Source organism: Mesoplodon bidens (genome assembly GCF_964165515.1).
Source record: "Mesoplodon bidens genome assembly, chromosome: 19".
NCBI lineage: Eukaryota > Metazoa > Chordata > Mammalia > Artiodactyla > Ziphiidae > Mesoplodon > Mesoplodon bidens.
The window spans coordinates 51,421,367-51,440,232 of NC_138179.1; the positions used below are offsets into that span (position 1 = coordinate 51,421,367).

Below are 18,866 nucleotides of genomic sequence, written 5' to 3' on the forward strand. Positions count from 1 at the left end.
AAGCCAACTCGACTCCAGGCCCCAGGCCTGCATTTTCACCCTTGGGCTTGGGAGGTGATGCCCCAAACAGAAGCCTGTGTTCTGGGGTAGGTCTCCTTGTCCCAAGAGGGCAGCAATCTTTACTATCTTGGAAGCCTTCAATAGAGATTACAAGTGAGGAGGAGTCAATCTGGGGTGCTCGCTCGGGCCTCACTTGTCTGTCCGACATCAAGAGACAGGACCGAAAAGCCTGGAAGCTGGAGGCAAAGGGAGCGACCGTGAAAGACTACAATTCCCATCATGCTCCGGGGCAGGGACGCCTGCGCACTGAACGCCGGTTGCCCATGCGGCCCTAGGGCTGGGAGCGCCGCGCCGCGCTGCGCCGCGCTCCGCTGCGGGGAGGCCATGACGGAACCTTCCCAGGCCTCGACCCCGGCCCCGGCCGCGCAGCCCCGTGCCCTTCAGTCCCCAGCCCCCGCCCCAACTCCGACTCCTACCCTCAGCCCGGCTTCGGCCCCGACTCCGGCTCCCACTCCGGCGTCAGCCCCAGCCCCAGCTACAGCCCCAGCCGGGAGCACCGGGACTGGGGGGCCCGGGGTAGGAAGTGGGGGTACCGGGAGCGGGGGTGATCCGGCTCGACCTGGCCTGAGCCAGCAGCAGCGCGCCAGCCAGAGGAAGGCGCAAGTCCGGGGGCTGCCGCGCGCCAAGAAGCTTGAGAAGCTAGGGGTCTTCTCGGCTTGCAAGGTGGGGGCGGGGCCTGGGGTGAGAGGGGGCGGGGTTTGGGGCATCCTAGGGCTTGGGTGGGAATGGGGGCAAAGCTCTGGCTGGGGAACGGCTTCTCACCCCGGGTTACAGGGTTATTGACTGATTCTTCTGCGTCCAGGCTAATGAAACTTGCAAGTGTAATGGCTGGAAAAACCCCAAGCCCCCCACTGCACCCCGCATGGACCTGCAGCAGCCAGCTGCCAACCTGAGCGAGCTGTGCCGCAGCTGTGAGCACCCCTTGGGTAAGGCAGGTAGTGCCCTTGGAGCTGGGGGTTGGGGGTGGAGGTGCTGGGTCCTACTTGGACAGGATGACTTAAGTGCCACATAGTTTCATCTCTGAAAGACCAAAGATGCCTCCTAAAGAGGAATTGGTCAGGGAGTGTGTATGCCCCAAGGGAGGAGAAAGGAAATCTGCCAGCCAGAGGAGACCAGAGGCCACCCAGATAGGAGCAGTCAGTCTCGTTGCCGGTCACGCTGATTGGAGGGACTGAGGGTGTGTCTTGGCTGGCGATGAAAAGGAGCAGGAAGCCCTGTTGATTTTTTCTGTTCCTTTTCCCCAACTGCCATTTATCCTTACAGCCGACCACGTGTCCCACCTGGAGAATGTGTCAGAGGATGAGATTAACCGGCTCTTGGGGATGGTGGTGGACGTGGAGAATCTGTTCATGTCTGTTCACAAGGAGGAGGATACGGACACCAAGCAGGTCTATTTCTACCTCTTCAAGGTGAGCTTTTTCCAAGTGAGTGTGCGTGGGCGAAGGAGGGAGGCTGGGAGGTCTGCAGCTCTGTATTCCAATGACCTCTCCTCCTCCCTCTTCCAGCTCCTGCGGAAATGCATCCTGCAGATGACTCGGCCCGTGGTGGAGGGGTCCCTGGGCAGCCCCCCATTTGAGAAGCCTAATATTGAGCAGGTGGGATGAGGCAGGTGGTAAGAGGATTGGGGGCATCTTGGAGGAGTGGGGAGGCTGTGTTATCCATTCCCCCCCCACCCCACAAGCTGAGAACAGGGGAGAGGTTCGGAGAAAGGAGGATACTTTGGGCTAACCTCAGGGTGGGCATGGGGGTGGGAGGGGGTATAATTTCTCCTCACAGACAGCTCCAGAGCAAAAACCCCAGAGAGCCCCCTGCCCTCAGGAAGCACCTGCTTTTGGATAAGAAGGCCCTGCTGGCTGCTCACACCTCCTCCCGTTTTGTCCCCTACCTACCTCCCCTTCTCAGGGTGTGCTGAACTTTGTGCAGTACAAGTTTAGTCATCTGGCCCCCCGGGAGCGGCAGACCATGTTCGAGCTCTCGAAGATGTTCCTGCTCTGCCTTAACTACTGGAAGCTTGAGACGCCTGCCCAATTTCGGCAGAGGTCTCAGGCCGAGGACGTGGCTACCTACAAGGTCAATTATACCAGGTAGGTCCAGCCAGGGACAGCATGGGGGAGGCTTGTAGGCCCAGCCTGGGCTTTCACTTATCACCTCCCTGCTCCTCAAACGCTCTGCAGATGGCTCTGTTACTGCCACGTGCCCCAGAGCTGCGATAGCCTCCCCCGGTACGAGACCACTCACGTCTTTGGGCGGAGCCTTCTCCGCTCCATCTTCACCGTTACCCGGCGACAGCTGCTGGAGAAGTTCCGGGTGGAGAAGGACAAGCTGGTGCCCGAGAAGAGGACCCTCATCCTCACCCACTTCCCCAAGTGAGGCTTATTCTGGCCCGTCGGGATCTTGCACCACGTTCACATCCTCCCTGTGGTCCCCTTTTTTCCAGGAGGGCTTCCTGGATTGGTCCTTCCTCTCACTCCATGAACCTTCTGGGATCTGGGCCTCTACCTGGGAGGCTTGCCCAAGGCCCAGATATAACCTGCTAGCTCTCTGCCTTTTCCTGTACTAGTCTGGGGATGACAGGTACATGGCCCGAGTGCTAACACTGCCCACGCCCCTGGTAGACATGACTAACTGTTTCCCGTGGGGTGTGGACGCAGCTCAGAATCCGTCTCACCACAGCACTCCTCAAGAGCTTACACTTGAGGTGAAACTGCTTTCCACCCCGTTCAAGCCCTTTCTGTGAGATTTTTCTCTGTTCTGCCACACCATCTTTTCATTTTGAACCTGGCTTACAGCCACCCAGTTCAGGAAGCCTTTCCCAACTAATGCAGGCCCTCATGTGCTCCTCTTGCCACCAGGTGGCAGTAAGAGGTGGCAGGAGAGGGTGGAATCACATTTTGATACTGAGGCCCAGGGTGACTGGGTGCCCCGCCTGGCACACAGCACAGGATGGCTTCGGTTCAGACCCTGTCTCCCTGTGCTGTTCACCGTGGCATACTGGGCTTCTAGTCTCTGTTCTGGATCACCCTGTCCTCCTACCTTCAACGAGGGGCTCCCAGAAGACAGGGAGCTGTGCCTCTTCCTTGTCTGAAGGCAGAGGCTGTCTCTGTCTCCCAGTTCCCTGAGGGCAGCCTCCAGGCCTTCCCGTGTCTGGCCCAGGCTGCTCCCTCAGTTGGAGGACAGCGGTGTGGGACAGATTCTACCCTCCCCCCAGATTCCTGTCTATGCTGGAGGAGGAGATCTACGGGGCAAACTCTCCAATCTGGGAGTCAGGCTTCACCATGCCGCCCTCAGAGGGAACCCAGCTGGTGCCCCGGCCAGGTATGTGTCACACACAGTAGGCTTTCTGCTTGGCCCTCCTGGCTGAGCTCAGCCCCGCAGCGGAGGATGGGCTGCGATTGGCAGCAGTGGGGAAGTACAGGAGGGCTCAGCTGGGGGTGGGAAAGCTCGGGTCCCTTAGAGGGACACACCAGCACCTTCAACCTCCATCCCCCGATTTTTTCGTCTCTCTCTATCTCAGCTACAGTCAGCGCTGCGGTGGTTCCCAGCGCCCCCATCTTCAGTCCCACCATGGCTGGGGGCAGCAACAGCTCCTTGAGCCTGGATTCCGGAGGGGCTGAGCCCATGCCAGGTGGGTGCTTGACCCCTGACCTCTACCCCTCATTCACCCCTCCCCCAGCCTCTCTTGCCATCCCTGGGAGACTTTGCCAGCTTCCTCAGCAGGCGAGAAGAGGAAGCTCCCAGAGAACCTGACCCTGGAGGATGCCAAACGGCTCCGTGTGATGGGCGACATCCCCATGGAGCTCGTCAATGAGGTCATGCTCACCATCACGGATCCCGCGGCCATGCTCGGGCCTGAGGTGGGCAGCCCAACTTACGGACCAGTTGTGCTGGGGGTGGGGTGGTGGCTCACCACCTGAGACCCCAGCTCAACACCCCTCCTCTGGTGCCAGACGAGCTTGCTGTCGGCCAACGCCGCCCGGGATGAGACTGCCCGCCTGGAGGAGCGCCGTGGCATCATCGAGTTCCACGTCATTGGCAACTCGCTCACACCCAAGGCCAACCGGCGGGTGTTGCTGTGGCTCGTAGGGCTGCAGAATGTCTTCTCCCACCAGCTGCCACGCATGCCCAAGGAGTACATCGCCCGCCTTGTCTTTGACCCGTATGTCCCCAGGAGGGCCCAGCCCGAGGCCACCACACCCAGGCGCCTCCTCCTTGGCCTCCCCACTGCTCCCCAGGCCTCTTCCTCCAACCCTGGGCGATTCTTGCTCCTTAGTTCCCAGCACTGTGTACAGCTCAGGCCTCCGGGGTTGTTGTGGGCTCTTGGGGAGCATCTGGGGGACAGGTAGGGCCTGTGACCTGACCCCTCTCCCCTCAGGAAGCACAAGACTCTGGCTTTGATCAAGGACGGGCGGGTCATTGGTGGGATATGCTTCCGCATGTTTCCCACCCAGGGCTTCACAGAGATTGTTTTCTGCGCCGTCACCTCAAACGAGCAGGTCAAGGTGAGTCCGTGCCCCTGGTCCCAGCCCCATCCCACCCCCTGCTTCTGCTCTGGACGAGGTCAGAGCAGCACAATAGTGACACAGCTGCCCCCAACCCTTCTTTTAGTGGCCAGACAGTTCTTCACACCCCCACAAGGTGGCAGTTGTACTTTGATAACTGGATTAAGGAAACACCTGTTGACATATGGCACGCCAGAATCAGTAACACTTTTATTTTGTTTTCTTCTAGTTTTATTGAGATATAACTGTCATGTAGGACTGTGTAAGTTTAAGGTGTACAGCCTGATGATTTGACTTACTTACGTCGTGAAATGATGACCACAGTAAGTTTAGTGAACCTCCGTTATCTCATATAGTTACAAAATTAAAGGAATAGGAAAAAAAATGCTTTCTCTTTGTGATGAGAACTTTCCAGATGTACAGTAACACTTTTAAATGGGCCTGTATTTCTTTCGTCACAAGAATGTTCACATATGCTGGGGAGTTAACTTTTATAACAGCACCCTGTGCTGGGTGATAGTCCTGGTTTCTGTCCTTTAATTGTTACAGTAAACCCACTAGTAAGTTCCCTGGTTTTCCTGTTTTTTTTTTTTTTTTTAATAAATTTATTTTATTTCATTTTTGGCTGTGTTGGGTCTTCGTTGCTGCGCGCGGGCTTTTTCTGGTTGCGGCGAGCGGCGGCTGCTCTGCATTGTGGTGCGCGGGCTTCTCATTGCGGTGGCTTCTCTTGTTGCAGAGCACGGGCTCTAGGCGCGCGGGCTTCAGTAGTTGTGGCACACGGGCTCAGTAGTTGTGGCGCACGGGCTTAGTTGCTCCATGGCATGTGGGATCTTCCCAGACTGGGGCTCGAACCCGTGTCCCCTGCATTGGCAGGTGGATTCTTAACCACTGCACCATCAGGGAAGCCCTATTTTTTATTATTTATTTATTTTTTTAATACTCTTTTTTAAAAATATTTATTTATTTATTGTTTAGTTGGCTGTGTCGGGTCTTAGTTGAAGCATGCAGGATCTTTGTTGCGGCATGCGAACTCTTAGTTGCAACATGTGGGATCTAGTTCCCTGACCAGGGATCAAACCCAGGCCCACTGCATTGGGAGCGTGGAGTCTTAGCCACTGGACCACCGGGCAAGTCCCGTGTCCTGTTTTGTTTTTATTTATTTACTTTTTAAAATGTTGCAGCCACTTTATTTATTTATTTTTGGCCACGCTGTGCAGCTTGCAGGGTTTTAGTTCCCCCACCAGGATCAAACCCGCACCCTCTGCAGTGAAAGTTTGGAGTCCTAACCACTGGACTGCCAGAGAATTCCATGGTTGTCCTGTTTTACGTAACCCGGATCTGCATGGTGCCTCTTTGGTCCTGACGTGTGTGGAAGACAGTCTCTTTGGGGTTCAGATATGATGATGAGTCGGGCCCTTGTGATTCCCCTTCCCCTTGCCTCCAATTCTGAGGCCCAGGGACCGGGAACTAGCCGCCTGAGGAGCACAGCTTCCTGGCTGGGTTTAGATGGAGAACCTCCCTGCCATAGCTGGCCACCTGACTTGGACACATTTCCTAACATAGCTGAGTTTCAGGTGTTTTTCTGTAAAATGGAGGTAACGATAGCTGTTTCATGGGTTAACTTGAGGATTACTCTATAAAGAACCAAGCACCACACCTGTTCCAGAGTAAGCGCTTAGACGTCCAGCATCCTTCACTTTTCTCCCCCATAAACTCCCCTTCCTCTGCCAGTCGCCTTTCCTCCTCCCTGACTTGGATCCCCTGGCTATTCCCACCTCCTTTCCAGTCCGCTCCCTCCTGTCCCTGCCCTCCCCTCCCTGCCCTCCTGAGACCTCTCTAGCCGCAGGCCTGCCCCCTTCCCCTGCAGGGCTATGGGACTCACCTGATGAACCACCTGAAGGAGTATCACATCAAACACAACATTCTCTACTTCCTCACCTACGCCGACGAGTACGCCATTGGCTACTTCAAAAAGCAGGTGACCCTCACCTCACCCCGTTTGCCCACTGCCTGGGGACAGGAGTCATCCTGTCTCATCCCCGATGTGGATGGACTAGGAGTCCTTCATCTCCCCTGTTCCATCCCACACCTGCGGGGAAGTCCTTCACGCCTGTGTTCCTCCTGCTGCTGCTCCAGGGAAGGATGGGGTTCTCTAGGGCAGTTGGGCAGGCTGGGAGAGCTGGGAGGTTCTGGGGGTGAGTCAGATTCAGGTTGGAAAAGGCTTGCTGATGGATTGGTCGTAACTCTCCATGCCCTAGGGCTTCTCCAAGGACATCAAGGTGCCCAAGAGCCGCTACTTGGGCTACATTAAGGACTATGAGGGCGCGACACTGATGGAGTGTGAGCTGAACCCTCGAATTCCCTACACGGAGCTGTCCCACATCATCAAGAAGCAGAAGGAGGTGTGTGTGCATGTGCATGCGTGCACTCGCACATGCACGTCTCCATGGGGCTTTTCAGGAACGTGCACTCGAGGGTGAACACGTGTGGATGTGTACCACGTGTACATGCATGTGCGCATGTAAAGTGGGATGGGCCAGGGTCTTGGTTCTTGCTCTGCGTCTTAGGGGAAATTAGGGGGGCCTGACTGTGGCCTGGGAGGGTGGTTGCTGGAGCTGGGTTGGCCCCTCAGACCCTTCCTTCCCTCAGATCATCAAGAAGCTGATTGAGCGCAAACAGGCCCAGATCCGAAAGGTCTACCCCGGGCTCAGTTGCTTCAAGGAGGGTGTGAGGCAGATCCCTGTGGAGAGCGTCCCCGGCATTCGTGAGCAGGGGTCTCGGCTGGGGAGGGGGTATACTGCTTGGGGTGTGGACAGGCATTCTTAGGGATGTTCTCCCCACTCCCCACTTTGCAGGAGAGACGGGCTGGAAGCCGCTGGGGAAGGAGAAGGGGTGAGTGTTGTGTGCAGGGAAGGGAGGGAGGAGGGGGAGGCGGAGGGCCCGGGAGCCTCAGACTCGGCCTCTCCTGCCCCAGGAAGGAGCTGAAGGACCCGGACCAGCTCTACACGACCCTCAAAAACCTGCTGGCCCAGATCAAGGTGGGGAGACCAGGCTCCCTTCTGGGGGTCCCTGTGCCAATGGCTGTGGCTTTCCGACCCAGTGTGGGGGGTGGCTGTCTCGAGCTGGGCGGGGGCACAGTGGGCCTGGCCTCAGCCCGGCTCTCCTCTGCAGTCCCACCCCAGTGCCTGGCCCTTCATGGAGCCCGTGAAGAAGTCGGAGGCCCCAGACTACTACGAGGTCATCCGCTTCCCCATCGGTGAGGACCCTCCGTTCCAACTCCTTCCTCCCACACCTGCTCCGGCGCCCTGGGCCGTGCAGCCCCTGAAAACCGTGCCCTTCTCTCCTGCCGCCCAGACCTGAAGACCATGACAGAGAGGCTGCGCAGCCGCTACTATGTGACCCGAAAGCTCTTTGTAGCTGACCTGCAGCGGGTCATCGCTAACTGCCGCGAGTACAACCCCCCGGACAGCGAGTACTGCCGCTGCGCCAGCGCCCTGGAGAAGTTCTTCTACTTCAAGCTCAAGGAGGGCGGGCTCATTGACAAGTAGCCTGGCTGCGGACCTCGGTCTCAACCTGGAATGTCTCCACCTCGGGTTCTGATCTAATCCCTGGGGTGCCCTTGTGCCCAGGTCTGCCTCAGTTTGAGACACTCCAGCCAGGGGCCCTCCAGGCCCTGATCCTGCAGCCCTTTCAGGGCCCTGGGACACCCCCAAGCTTGCAGCTCTGTCCCACCCTTCATTGTGTCTGACCTCGGGACGGCGTCTCTCAGGTCTGGGGTTCCGCCCCTCTAAGAGTGGCTGGTGGCCAGAGGATGAACCCTGTCCAGCCCTGGTGGCCCCCAGTCCTGACCCCCCTTCTCCCCACCCCCACCCCCGCCACACACACGCACACACACACACACACACACACCATGCACACACACACTCCCCCAAGCTATGGAATTTTGGAGTCCTGGCCCTGGCCCTGGCCCAGGTCACTGTTCCAGGTCACTGTTTCCTCAAGGGCAGGATCGCCAACTTTTTAGCTTGAGTGAGGGGGCTTCAGGGGTTGGAAGTTCAACCTGGACTGGAGGGGCCATGCCCCACCCTGCACTGTTCTGTTTGTCCCCCAGGGGTGGGGGGCATGGGGACCATTCATTTCCCGGCATTAATCCCTTGGAGGGAACAATAAAGTTTGGGGGATTTTTTTCTCAGTGTGATTGTTTCTTCAGTAGAATCCCCGGCCTTAGCAGGCTGACCCTGTTCCGCCAGTACTGCCTGCAGGCTGGGGCTGCCCTCAGCAAGCCTCGTGCCTGTCCCGCGCCCCTGGGGCGATGGGGCCTGCCGGGCTGCAGCCCCCCACTTCTCCCTGCTGGCTGCTCCCGGTCCAGGTGAAGACTCCACTCCTGGGGGAGGGGCTAGCGGGACCCAGGAGGAAAGAGAGGGTGCCTTGCTGTCAGCAGCGCTTCTCCCCTCCCTCCACCCCTCACCCTCTCACTTGCCCCTTACCCACCGGGCCCCCTGAAGCGCACAAAGTTTTTTCTGTGGGGCAGCGAAGGGAGATTCCTAGGTTGATCTCTGCAGGGCTGGCTCCTCCCCTCAGTTTCAGTTTCCATTTCCTGCTCAGCGGAGCCCAGCAGCATCTGGGCTAAGCCGGCAGGGCTGCAGGTGAGACCCGGGCTGGCACAGGGCAAGTGTGGTCTGTGTGGTACTCAGCCTTTCCCCTGCCCAGATCGGTTTCCGGTAGGTCCCTGCCCACTTCTCCCTCAAGCTGAATGGAGTCCGGGGCACACGGAGTTTCCTAAGCAAGACTGAGCTGGCCAGGAGTGGAGACTGGCTCCGAGGGGTGCCGGGCCTGGGAGGAGGCCAGGAGGACCAGTGGTCTGAGCTCCCTGCCATTTCCAGAATGGAGCTGCGACCCTACCAGTGGGAGGTGATCATGCCTGCCCTGGAGGGCAAGAATATCATCATTTGGCTGCCCACGGGCTCTGGGAAGACGAGGGCAGCTGCTTATGTGGCCAAGAGACATCTAGAGACTGTAGACGGAGCCAAGGTGGTTGTATTGGTCAACAGGGTGAGTGTCCTGCCCGCCCCCCAGCGGCGTCTCCACTCCTCGAGTCCCTCTCAGGACCCTCTGGAACTCCAAAGCGGCTGTGACCGTCTCTAAGCTCACCTGTCTTTTCACCCATTCCAGAACTCAGCTATGTCCTGGGGGTCACCTTGCTCCCCCCATTCCCCAGGCCCCGTTCCAGCTTCCTCTCCCCATCTCATTCTCCACCCCCAGGTGCACCTGGTGACCCAGCATTGTGAGGAGTTCAGCAGCATGCTGGGCAGACGCTGGACCATTACAACCCTGAGTGGGGACATGGGGCCACGAGCTGGCTTTGCCCACGTGGCCCAGAGGCATGACCTGCTCATCTGCACGGCTGAGCTGCTGCAGAAGGCACTGACCAGCCTGGAGGAGGGGGAGCATGTGGAGCTCAACGGTGAGGGCTGGGGGCAGGGGGAAAGGGTGCACCCCTGAGGACCCCTGCCTGCCAACCCCAGGGCTCCTGTTCTAGTAAAGGTGTTGGGACATTTCATGGGATGAGGGGTTCCCCATTCACCAAACCCCAGCATACACCCCAGTAGAAACAGACCTGGCTAGAGTGCAGGATCTTGGGCAAGTACCTTCCCCCAGCTAGGCCTTAGTTTACTAATCTGTAAAATGGAGGTAAATCGTCCCTGCCTGGCCCATTCTCTGGGGCCCAGCTGCAAGCTGTGAAGGGAGGAAGGAATTCTCAGATGAGTTGTGGGGACTACATGAAACAGCTTATGGGAGGAAGGGCTTTGCAAGCTTAGGTAATAACCTTCTCTTGTGTGCCTCCAGCCTTCTCCCTGCTGGTGGTGGATGAGTGTCACCACACGCACAAAGACACCGTCTACAACGTCATCCTGAGCCGGTACCTGGAGCTTAAACTCCGGAGGACCCGGCCGCTGCCGCAGGTGCTGGGTCTCACAGCCTCGCCAGGCACTGGTGGGGCCTCCACGCTCGATGGGGCCATTGACCACGTCCTGCAGGTCAGCTTGGCCCCTGTGACCCTCCCACCAGAAACCTCCCTAACCTGTCCTGCCTAACCCCATGCCCATCAGCCCTCTCCAGACTCCCCAGGCAGGGTTCAAGGCGCTTCCCCACCTAAGCTCCAGCCTCAAATGACTTCTTGTCGCACTTAGAATAATCTCCCAAGTCCACTCTGGCTTACAAAGTCCCATGTGACCTAGGCCTTGCCTACCTCCCACCCTCATTTCCTGCACCCTTCCCCTCACTCCCACTATTCTGGCCTCTCTCTGTATCTTGAGCATGTCAGGCTTGTCCTGTCTCAGGACCTTTGCACTTGCCATTTCTTCTGCCCTGAATGCCTTTACCCTGCACTTTACTTGTCAGGCTCTTTCTTGTCATTCAGGGAGCAGCTTAAATGTCACGTCTTTTTTTTTTTTTAATAAATTTATTTATTTAATTATTTATTTTTGGCTGCGTTGGGTCTTCATTGCTGCACATGGGCTTTCTCTAGTTGCGGTGAGCGAGGACTACTCTTCGTCGCGGTGCGCGGGCTTCTCTTTGCAGTGGCTTCTCTTGCTGCAGAGCACAGGCTCTAGGCTCACGGGCTTCAGTAGTTGTGGCACGCAGGCTCAGTAGTTGTGGCTCGTGGGCTCTAGAGCACAGGCTCAGTAGTTGTGGTGCATGGGCTTAGTTGCTCTGCGGCATGTGGGAATCTTCCTGGACCAGGGATCGAACCCGTGTCCCCTGCATTGGCAGGCGGATTCTTAACCACAGCGCCACCAGGGAAGTCCCACTGTGCTCTTTCATATCATCCAGTTTTATTTTTAAAGAGCTAGTTAACACTACGTCTCATTCTGTTACTCTTTTTTTTTTTAGTTTAAATTTAAATTTATTTATTTGGCTGCATCGGGTCTTAGCTGCGGCACACGGGACACGGGATCTTCGCTGCAGCATGCGGGATCTTTCATTGCAGTGGGCAGGCTTCTCTCTAGTTATGGGGCACGGGCTCCAGACCGTGCGGGCTTAACTGCCCCGCGGCATGTGGGATCTTAGTTCCGGGACCAGTGATCGAACCCGTGTCCCCTGCATTGTAAGGCGGATTCTTAACCACTGGACCACCAGGGAAGTCCCTCATTCTGTTACTCTTTACTTGTTTATCATCTGTCTCCCCATCTCCAACGTAAGATGCTCTGTATCTCTGGTAACTAGAACAGCACTGGGCATAGAGAAGGAGGGCAATAGCTATTTGTTGAACACATGAGTCCCCACTCCCAATGGCCCTGCCTCAGCCCATCCTGCCCCAAAGCTCTGCCCATTGTCCCCACAGAACCCCCCATTCCAGTGAACCCCTCTCTGTTGCCCCAGCTCTGTGCCAACCTGGACACATGGCGCATCATGTCACCCCAGGACTACCGCTCCCAGCTGCAGGAGCACAGCCGCCAGCCCTGCAAACAGTACGACCTCTGCCACAGACGCACCCAGGTGCATGGGGGGAGAGCCGTGGCAGGGGGTGGGGTCTGGTGTGAAGTTAGGGCACCTGGGGTTGAGCTCTGACTCCACCCTCACTAGCTCTGTGGTTTCGGGTTATTTGCTTTTGTCTCAGCCTCCATTTCCCCTTTTTGTGAAATGGGGCAGATACAGCCCACGCCCTCAGCCTGCTGTTTTGTTTGACTCAGATGCCACCGTAGGCATCTCTCAAAACCCTGGGCACGCTTTGCAAACCGTAAAGCTGGGGCACTCTGTGCTGAGGCTGTTCCAAGCTCTCTCCTGCGGTGCAGACACTGTCTGGCGTCTGCCAGGACAGGGCTGCACAAGGACTAGACATCACTGTGCTCAGGCCAGAAGTCAAGGATTCCGACATAGCAGGAGCGGGGTGCAGGACCCCGACCTCTGCCTCCAGCCAGGACTCCTTTCACACCCCAGCCGGCCTCCCTCTGGGGCTCCCTCCTGTCCAGCTCCGATGTGCCGGCAGTAGCGGCGCAGCTTCGCCCGGAGATCAGCGTCCCCACTGGGTGCCCATTCCCCCGATGTGTGTGGGAAACCCCTCACACCCTCACTCTTCTCGTCCAGGAGCCGTTTGGCGACATGCTGAAGGAGCTCATGGACCAAATCCACGACCATCTGGAGATGCCCGAGTTGAGACGGGACTTCGGGACGCAGACCTACGAGCAACAAGTGGTGGAGCTGGGCCGGAATGGTGCGAGGGGCCGTTCTAGGGAAGGGCTAGGTGGCCGGGGCGGTCCGGGGCGGGGCCAGCCTGGGCGGAGCCTTTCGGGGGCCGTAGCCTAGGCGGAAGTGGACCCTGGAGGGGCGTGGCCACTCAGGCGCTGCGAACCCTGCCCTCCCTCAGCGGCTGAGGCGGGGCTGCAGGAGCGGCGGGTGTACGCGCTTCACCTGCGTCGCTACAACGACGCACTGCTCATCCACGACACGGTCCGTGCGGTGGATGCCCTGGCCACTCTGCAGGATTTCTACGACAGGGAGCGCACCACTAAGACCCAGATCCTGCGTGCCGAGCGCTGGCTGCTGGCGCTGTTTGATGGTGAGGCTCGCAACTGAACTAAAGGTCAGAGGCCAGCCAGGACGCAGGTGCCAACGTGGGTGGGGAAGGTGCCAACGAGGGTACTGGGGCCCGAATTTTCTAAGCAAAAGTCAAAGCCGTGGATATGACAAAAGATAATATGCCCTCATTTGTGAAGGTTTGCATAGATATAAAAACGAATTCATGTTTTTGACAGAGATTTTTAAAAAAACATTCAATTGGGACGGTCCTTGAAGGTTTCGGTTGTGTGGTACCTTTAAACTGGGAAAGTGAGGTGGTCAGAGAACGAAATGTAAGGCTAGAGGAGGCCGCAGCACAGGCTGGAGGGCAAGGATCTTTCTGAAGACCCGGGGAGCAAAGATCAGTATGAAAATGTCCAGGGTCATCCTGGTAGCTGGGTTGAAGAGGGGTACTGGATGAGGTATGTGAGCAAAGGATTCTACACTGTAGGCCCCCGACCTAAGGCTGGGCAGGCAGAGGGTATCCTTAAATGTGCTTCTGGTGCTGTTCAGGGGAATTAGGCAGGAGCAGGTGTCGTCAGGCACCCCCGGACCCCCAACTCCTGTAATCTTATCCCCATGAGTCCCCCACGCCCAACCCTGCCCACCTCCAGACCTGAGTCCTGCGCTTCTGCTTTGGGCTTTTCTGGCAGACCACAAGAGTAAGCTGGCCCACCTGGCAACTCATGGCCCAGAGAACCCGAAACTGGCGGTGCTGGAAGAGATCCTGCAGAAGCAGTTCAGGAGCCCTGACAGCCCCCAGGGCATCATCTTCACCCAGACCCGCCAGAGCGCTCACTCCCTCCTGCTCTGGCTCCAGCAGCAGCCAGGCCTGCAGACAGTGGACATCAGGCCCCAGCTGTTGATTGGGGCTGGGAACAGCAGCCAGAACACTCAGATGATCCAGATGACTCAGGTGTGGGTTCTGGGGAACGGAGCTGAGGGTGGGGCTTCCCCAGTGGAGAAAGGGAGGGGACACTCTTCAGCACAGAGCAGTGGGGGATGGATTAACTCCAGGCAGAGGGCCGAGAGCTGCGGGGGGAGAGGGAGACACTGAGATCCCCAGTGTTGAAGGTTCCCCCAATCTGGAGATCTCTGGGGGAAGAGAGGCAGAGGCTTGGGGATCTGCAGGGAGAGGCGAGTGATGTCCTCAGGACAGGGAATCAGGGGTCTGGGGTCCCTTGCATGAGGAGAATAGGTCCTGAGAACTCCTAGAGTAGAGGGGCAGGGGCCTTTAGGGACTCCTAAGGGAGACGGGGGTGAGACGGGTACCTGGGAAGATGAGCAAGGTCCTGGGGCTACTTGAAGATAGAGGTGGGGACGCAGGGTTCCTAGGGAAAGGGGACAAGATTGTGAGTAAAAGGGCTAAACCAGGAGAGGCTGGGCTGGCAGGAAGATAGGCCTCAACCGACCTCATTTACCATCCTCTTTCTCCTCCCCCACTTCCCCCCAGAGGGACCAGCAAGAAGTGATCCAGAAGTTCCGGACTGGTACCCTGAACCTCCTGGTGGCTACGAGTGTGGCAGAGGAGGGGCTGGACATCCCCCAGTGCAAGGTGGTGGTGCGCTATGGGCTCCTGACCAATGAGATCTCCATGGTCCAGGTGCCCAAAGCATCCCTCCCCAAAACAGCCCTCAAAGGATGCTGTGTGGGACCCCAGCCCCACTCAGGCCCCTCTGTTTTCTCTTTTCCCAGGCAAGGGGCCGTGCCCGGGCCAGCCAAAGTGTATACTCATTTGTGGCGGCCCAAGGGAGTCGGGAGCTGAAGCGGGAGCTGACCAATGAGGCGCTGGAGACTCTGATGGAACGGGCAGTGGCTGCTGTGCAGGAGATGGACCGGGCCAAGTACCAGGACAAGGTTTGTGGGCAGCCTGACTACCCTACGGGGAAGGGGACTGAGGACGCTCTGCCTAGAAGGTCTCTGACTGCACACACATACACGCCCCTGGTCCCCCTTCCTCTGGGGGCTAGCCTGGCCCGCCTGGGGAAGATTTGAATGAAGGGAAAGGTAGAGGCTGGGGGTGGGGCTTCCAGGGAAGGCAATGGCCGTTCTCCAAAATGCCTTGGAAACAGGCCTTATCCAGGGCTTTGAATTTATCCTCACCACCAAATATTTTGTGTATCTGTGAGAGCCGCCTTACAGCCCTTCTGGAACCAGGCAGCAGGGAAACAGACAGACACATCCACAAAATAAGCCCAGAACCAGGGCTTAAATCAGTTCCCCTGAGGCAGGGTCACCATCGTCCAGCCTTGTTCAGGATGGTCCCTATTTACTCCTGCTGTCCCAGCATAATTATTAATGATGCCCCATGTTAGATTAAAAGAAGCCACTTTGGGCTTCCCTGGTGGCGCAGTGGTTGAGAGTCCGCCTGCCGATGCAGGGGACACGGGTTCGTGCCCCGGTCTGGGAAGATCCCACATGCCGCAGAGCGGCTAGGCCCGTGAGCCATGGCTGCTGAGCCTGCGCATCCGGAGCCTGTGCTCTGCAAGGGGAGAGGCCACAACAGTGAGAGGCCCGCCTACCGCAAAAAAAAAAAAAAAAAAAAAAAAAAAAAAAAAAAAAGAAGCCACTTTGCACGAAATCCTCCAAAGAGGGAGTAAAGATCCAGCAAAAAGACTTGCCTTCCTCTCATATTTTTTTCCACCCCCATATTTTTTTCCACAGAGCTGCTTCTAAAAACTCCAGGGATGGTTGAGGAAGTCCCTTCTGGGTGCTAATAATCTGAGCCCTTTGGGAGCCCTTTGGCCCCCTGGGAGCATTCCTGGGGTCAGGTCTCTCAGGCCCCAGCCATGCCCCGTGTCCCCTCCCACCCCAGATCCAGGATCTGCAGCGGGCAGCCTTGGTCAAGCGGGCAGCCCAGGCGGCCCAGCGGGAGAGTCTCCAGCACAAGTTCCTGGCAGAGCACGTGCGGCTCCTCTGTGTCAACTGCACGGTGCCCGTGGGCTATGGGAGTGACCTACGGAGGGTGGAGGGTACCCACCACGTCAACGTGAACCCCAACTTCTCGTGAGAACTGTAGAAGGGGCTGTCGGGATGGGAAGTGGGGAGAGAAGAAGGGTATGATGGGAGATGGAGAATCCCTTCCATCCAGACAGTGCTTTGAGGGTTTGGAAAGTTAAGGAGTATTTTAACAACGACCAAGTATGCATTTTCACAGTAGTCTGAGGAGACAGGTCTTATCATCACCCCACTTTACAGGTGAGGAAACAGAGGCTCAGAGAGGCTAAGTGACTTGCCCAAGCTCCCACAGCCACTATGTGGTTGAGCAAAAGCTGGAATTCAGTATGCCAAATGCTGAGGGGCCACAGACTGGCCCCCTGGTCCTACCTACTTTGTTTTTGGTTTTTAATATTTATTTATTTATTTTTGGCTGCATTGGGTCTTAGTTGTGGCACTCAGGATCTTGTGTTGCAGTGTGTGGGCTCTTCGCTGTGGCGCACAGGCTTCTCTCTAGTTGCGGCACGTGGGCTCATTAACTGCAGCACATGGGCTCTGTAGTTGAGGCGCACGGGCTCAGTAGTTACGGCACCTGGGCCTAATTGCCCCGCAGCATGTGGGATCTTGGTTCCCCAACCAGGTGGTCCTACCTACTTTGAAGACATCAAGAGGGGCTAGTTGTCCCTGAGCCATCCCCTCATCTTCCACCCTCTAGAGGGTAACCTTTCCCCATCCTCCATCCATTCATTATTTATTAGGTACCTGCTATGCCAAGGATCTTCACACAGGTTCTCTCATTTGAGGAGGTAGCATTTCAACTAGGGCTTGTCTTGAAGGATGCACTGGGTTGGAATATGAGATGAGAAGAGGCAGGGATGATGCAACGGGAGTAATTCTGGTTGACTTGAGTGGAAGAGATGGTGAAGGATGAGATTCTGAAGGAACACAGACTGGTCCGTGGAGGACCTTGAAGGTCGGGCCTGAAAGTTTAGCCTTTGTCCTGTAGGCAATGCAGAGTCTTGGGGGGATTTTGAGCAAGGGAATGTCAGGGTCAGATGTACATTTGTAGAGGGTCACTCTGACAGTTGGTGGAAGGATGATGTGGGGTTGAGAGTAAGGATGGAATGGGATGGAAGGATGGGGCAGGGAGAGCTGTTGGGGGACTGTTGAAATCATCCAGGTGGGTAGTGCTGAGGCCAGCTTGGGCAGAAGAAGGTGCCGTGGAGGCAGCATAGGCAGAGTGTAACCTCTCGACGGGCAGGAAGGCCCAAGGCCCGGGCGCAGGCTCAGCAGGCAGGAGGGCATGAGATCTGGGGCTGGGGTTGGGGGTTGGGGTCCATGAGGGCTGTGGCCACTCCCATTCTTCTCCAGGATCTACTACAACATCTCCCAGGAGCCTGTGGTCATCAACAGAGTCTTCAAGGACTGGAGGCCTGGGGGTGTCATTAGCTGCAGGAACTGTGGGGAGGTAAGTGCTGGGGCCGTGGCCCTTAGCACTAGTCTTGAGAAGTCCTCAGTCTGAGAGAGGAAGCCCAGCCTCTGCCATCAGGGTGCCCTCACTGGGATGGGGGAGGCAGCCCTGCCCCAGGAGCTCCCAATCTGTGGAGAGGAGTTCCACCCCTGTCTTAGGGAGTCCACAGTGTGATGGGGGAGATGGCTCTCAGGCTGAGGTGGGAGACATAGGCCCAGCATTCATGAACTCCAGCCTGAGGAGAGAAGCCCAGTCTGAGGACAGAGATGCAGACCTGGCCATCTCTGTCCCACCCACAGGGCTGGGGTCTGCAGATGATCTACAAGTCAGCGAAGCTGCCAGTACTCAAAGTCCGCAGCTTGCTGCTGGAGACACCGCAAGGGCGGGTCCAGTCCAAGAAGTGGTCCCGCGTGCCCTTCACCGTGCCTGACTTTGACTACGTGCAGCACTGTGCCCAGAGCCTGGCTGACTTCTCCCTGGACTGACCGTCTTGTCCCTGCAGTGCCTGCTGTAGCCTGCAGGGGGCGGGAGAATCCACAGCAGCCTGGCAGACTTCTCCCTGGACTGACCATCTTGTCCCTGCAGTGCCTGCTGTAGCCTGCAGGGGGCGGGAGAATCCACAGCAGCCACCGTCTCCTGGGCAAAGCCTGGGTCCAGCCCCTCCCTCCGGAGTCACCAGCTCCAGGCTCCCGGCTGACCAGCCACAGAGGAACCCTGGGCACCCAGGCTGGCTTGGACTCCCACACTCAGGAAGCAGCTGGAGAGCCACAGCTCATCCCAGACCCCCCTTAACATGTACACAGACACCTTCGTATGCAATGGATGGAGCTGGTGGGGGGAAACTGAGGCAGAAGAATGGCCCCACTGTACTAGGCATCGCCAGTTTCCCTTGGCTTCAACATTCCTTCCCTGCCAAGGCCACTTGTATTCTTTGAGATTCTCCATAAATTAAAAATAAAGAAGTAGAACTCATGTAGAAAATGGGTAGTATTTTTAAAACAGATGTGTTGAGGTATAATATAATTGACATAACTGTACATATTTACAGTGTGCCATTTGATAAGTTTAACGTATGTATGCGCTTCCACAATCAAGATAATGAACATCACCATCACCCTCAAAACTTCCTTGCTCCCAATGTAATCCTCTTCCCTTTCCACATCCACCAATCTGCTTTGTGCTGTATTTCTCTCTTTTTTTTTTAGTTAGTTTTGTTTTAATTAATTTATTTATTTTTTGGCTGTGTCAGGTCTTGGTTACGGCATGTGGGTTTCTTTCTAGTTGTGGCACGTGGGCTTCTCTCTAGTTGTGGCTTAACTGCCCGTGACGCGTGGGATCTT

General features: G+C 56.9%; 2 protein-coding genes across 8 annotated transcripts; both read left to right on the forward strand.

Annotated features, from left to right (window-relative positions):
* Window positions 1–142: 142 nt before the first annotated feature.
* KAT2A (lysine acetyltransferase 2A) lies at window positions 143–8,751 on the forward strand. Of its 5 annotated transcripts, none has more exons than XM_081220504.1 (18): window positions 143–723; window positions 863–986; window positions 1,324–1,484; window positions 1,566–1,655; window positions 1,963–2,144; window positions 2,235–2,426; window positions 3,269–3,375; window positions 3,575–3,685; window positions 3,766–3,914; window positions 4,008–4,216; window positions 4,433–4,559; window positions 6,427–6,537; window positions 6,818–6,961; window positions 7,209–7,323; window positions 7,415–7,451; window positions 7,534–7,597; window positions 7,731–7,815; window positions 7,914–8,751. In XM_081220504.1, the coding sequence occupies exons 1-18, from the start codon at window positions 280–282 to the stop codon at window positions 8,105–8,107; spliced, it is 2,646 nt and encodes an 881-aa protein (XP_081076630.1). In that variant the 5' UTR covers window positions 143–279; the 3' UTR covers window positions 8,108–8,751. The 5 variants fall into 5 exon arrangements, with proteins under 5 accessions (XP_081076630.1, XP_081076631.1, XP_081076632.1 ...); XM_081220505.1 differs by having other exon boundaries at window positions 3,775–3,914; XM_081220506.1 differs by having other exon boundaries at window positions 3,778–3,914.
* Window positions 8,752–9,186: 435 nt separating this feature from the next.
* DHX58 (DExH-box helicase 58) lies at window positions 9,187–18,533 on the forward strand. 3 transcript variants are annotated; one of them, XM_081220659.1, is made up of 13 exons: window positions 9,187–9,205; window positions 9,443–9,611; window positions 9,822–10,023; window positions 10,407–10,597; window positions 11,943–12,059; window positions 12,648–12,774; window positions 12,928–13,119; window positions 13,772–14,034; window positions 14,572–14,721; window positions 14,814–14,975; window positions 15,934–16,124; window positions 17,427–17,523; window positions 17,826–18,533. In XM_081220659.1, the coding sequence occupies exons 2-13, from the start codon at window positions 9,444–9,446 to the stop codon at window positions 18,009–18,011; spliced, it is 2,046 nt and encodes a 681-aa protein (XP_081076785.1). In that variant the 5' UTR covers window positions 9,187–9,205; window position 9,443; the 3' UTR covers window positions 18,012–18,533. The 3 variants fall into 3 exon arrangements, with proteins under 3 accessions (XP_081076785.1, XP_081076787.1, XP_081076786.1); XM_081220661.1 differs by lacking the exons at window positions 9,187–9,205; window positions 15,934–16,124 and having other exon boundaries at window positions 9,222–9,611; window positions 17,826–17,963; XM_081220660.1 differs by lacking the exons at window positions 9,187–9,205; window positions 11,943–12,059 and having other exon boundaries at window positions 9,223–9,611.
* Window positions 18,534–18,866: the final 333 nt, after the last annotated feature.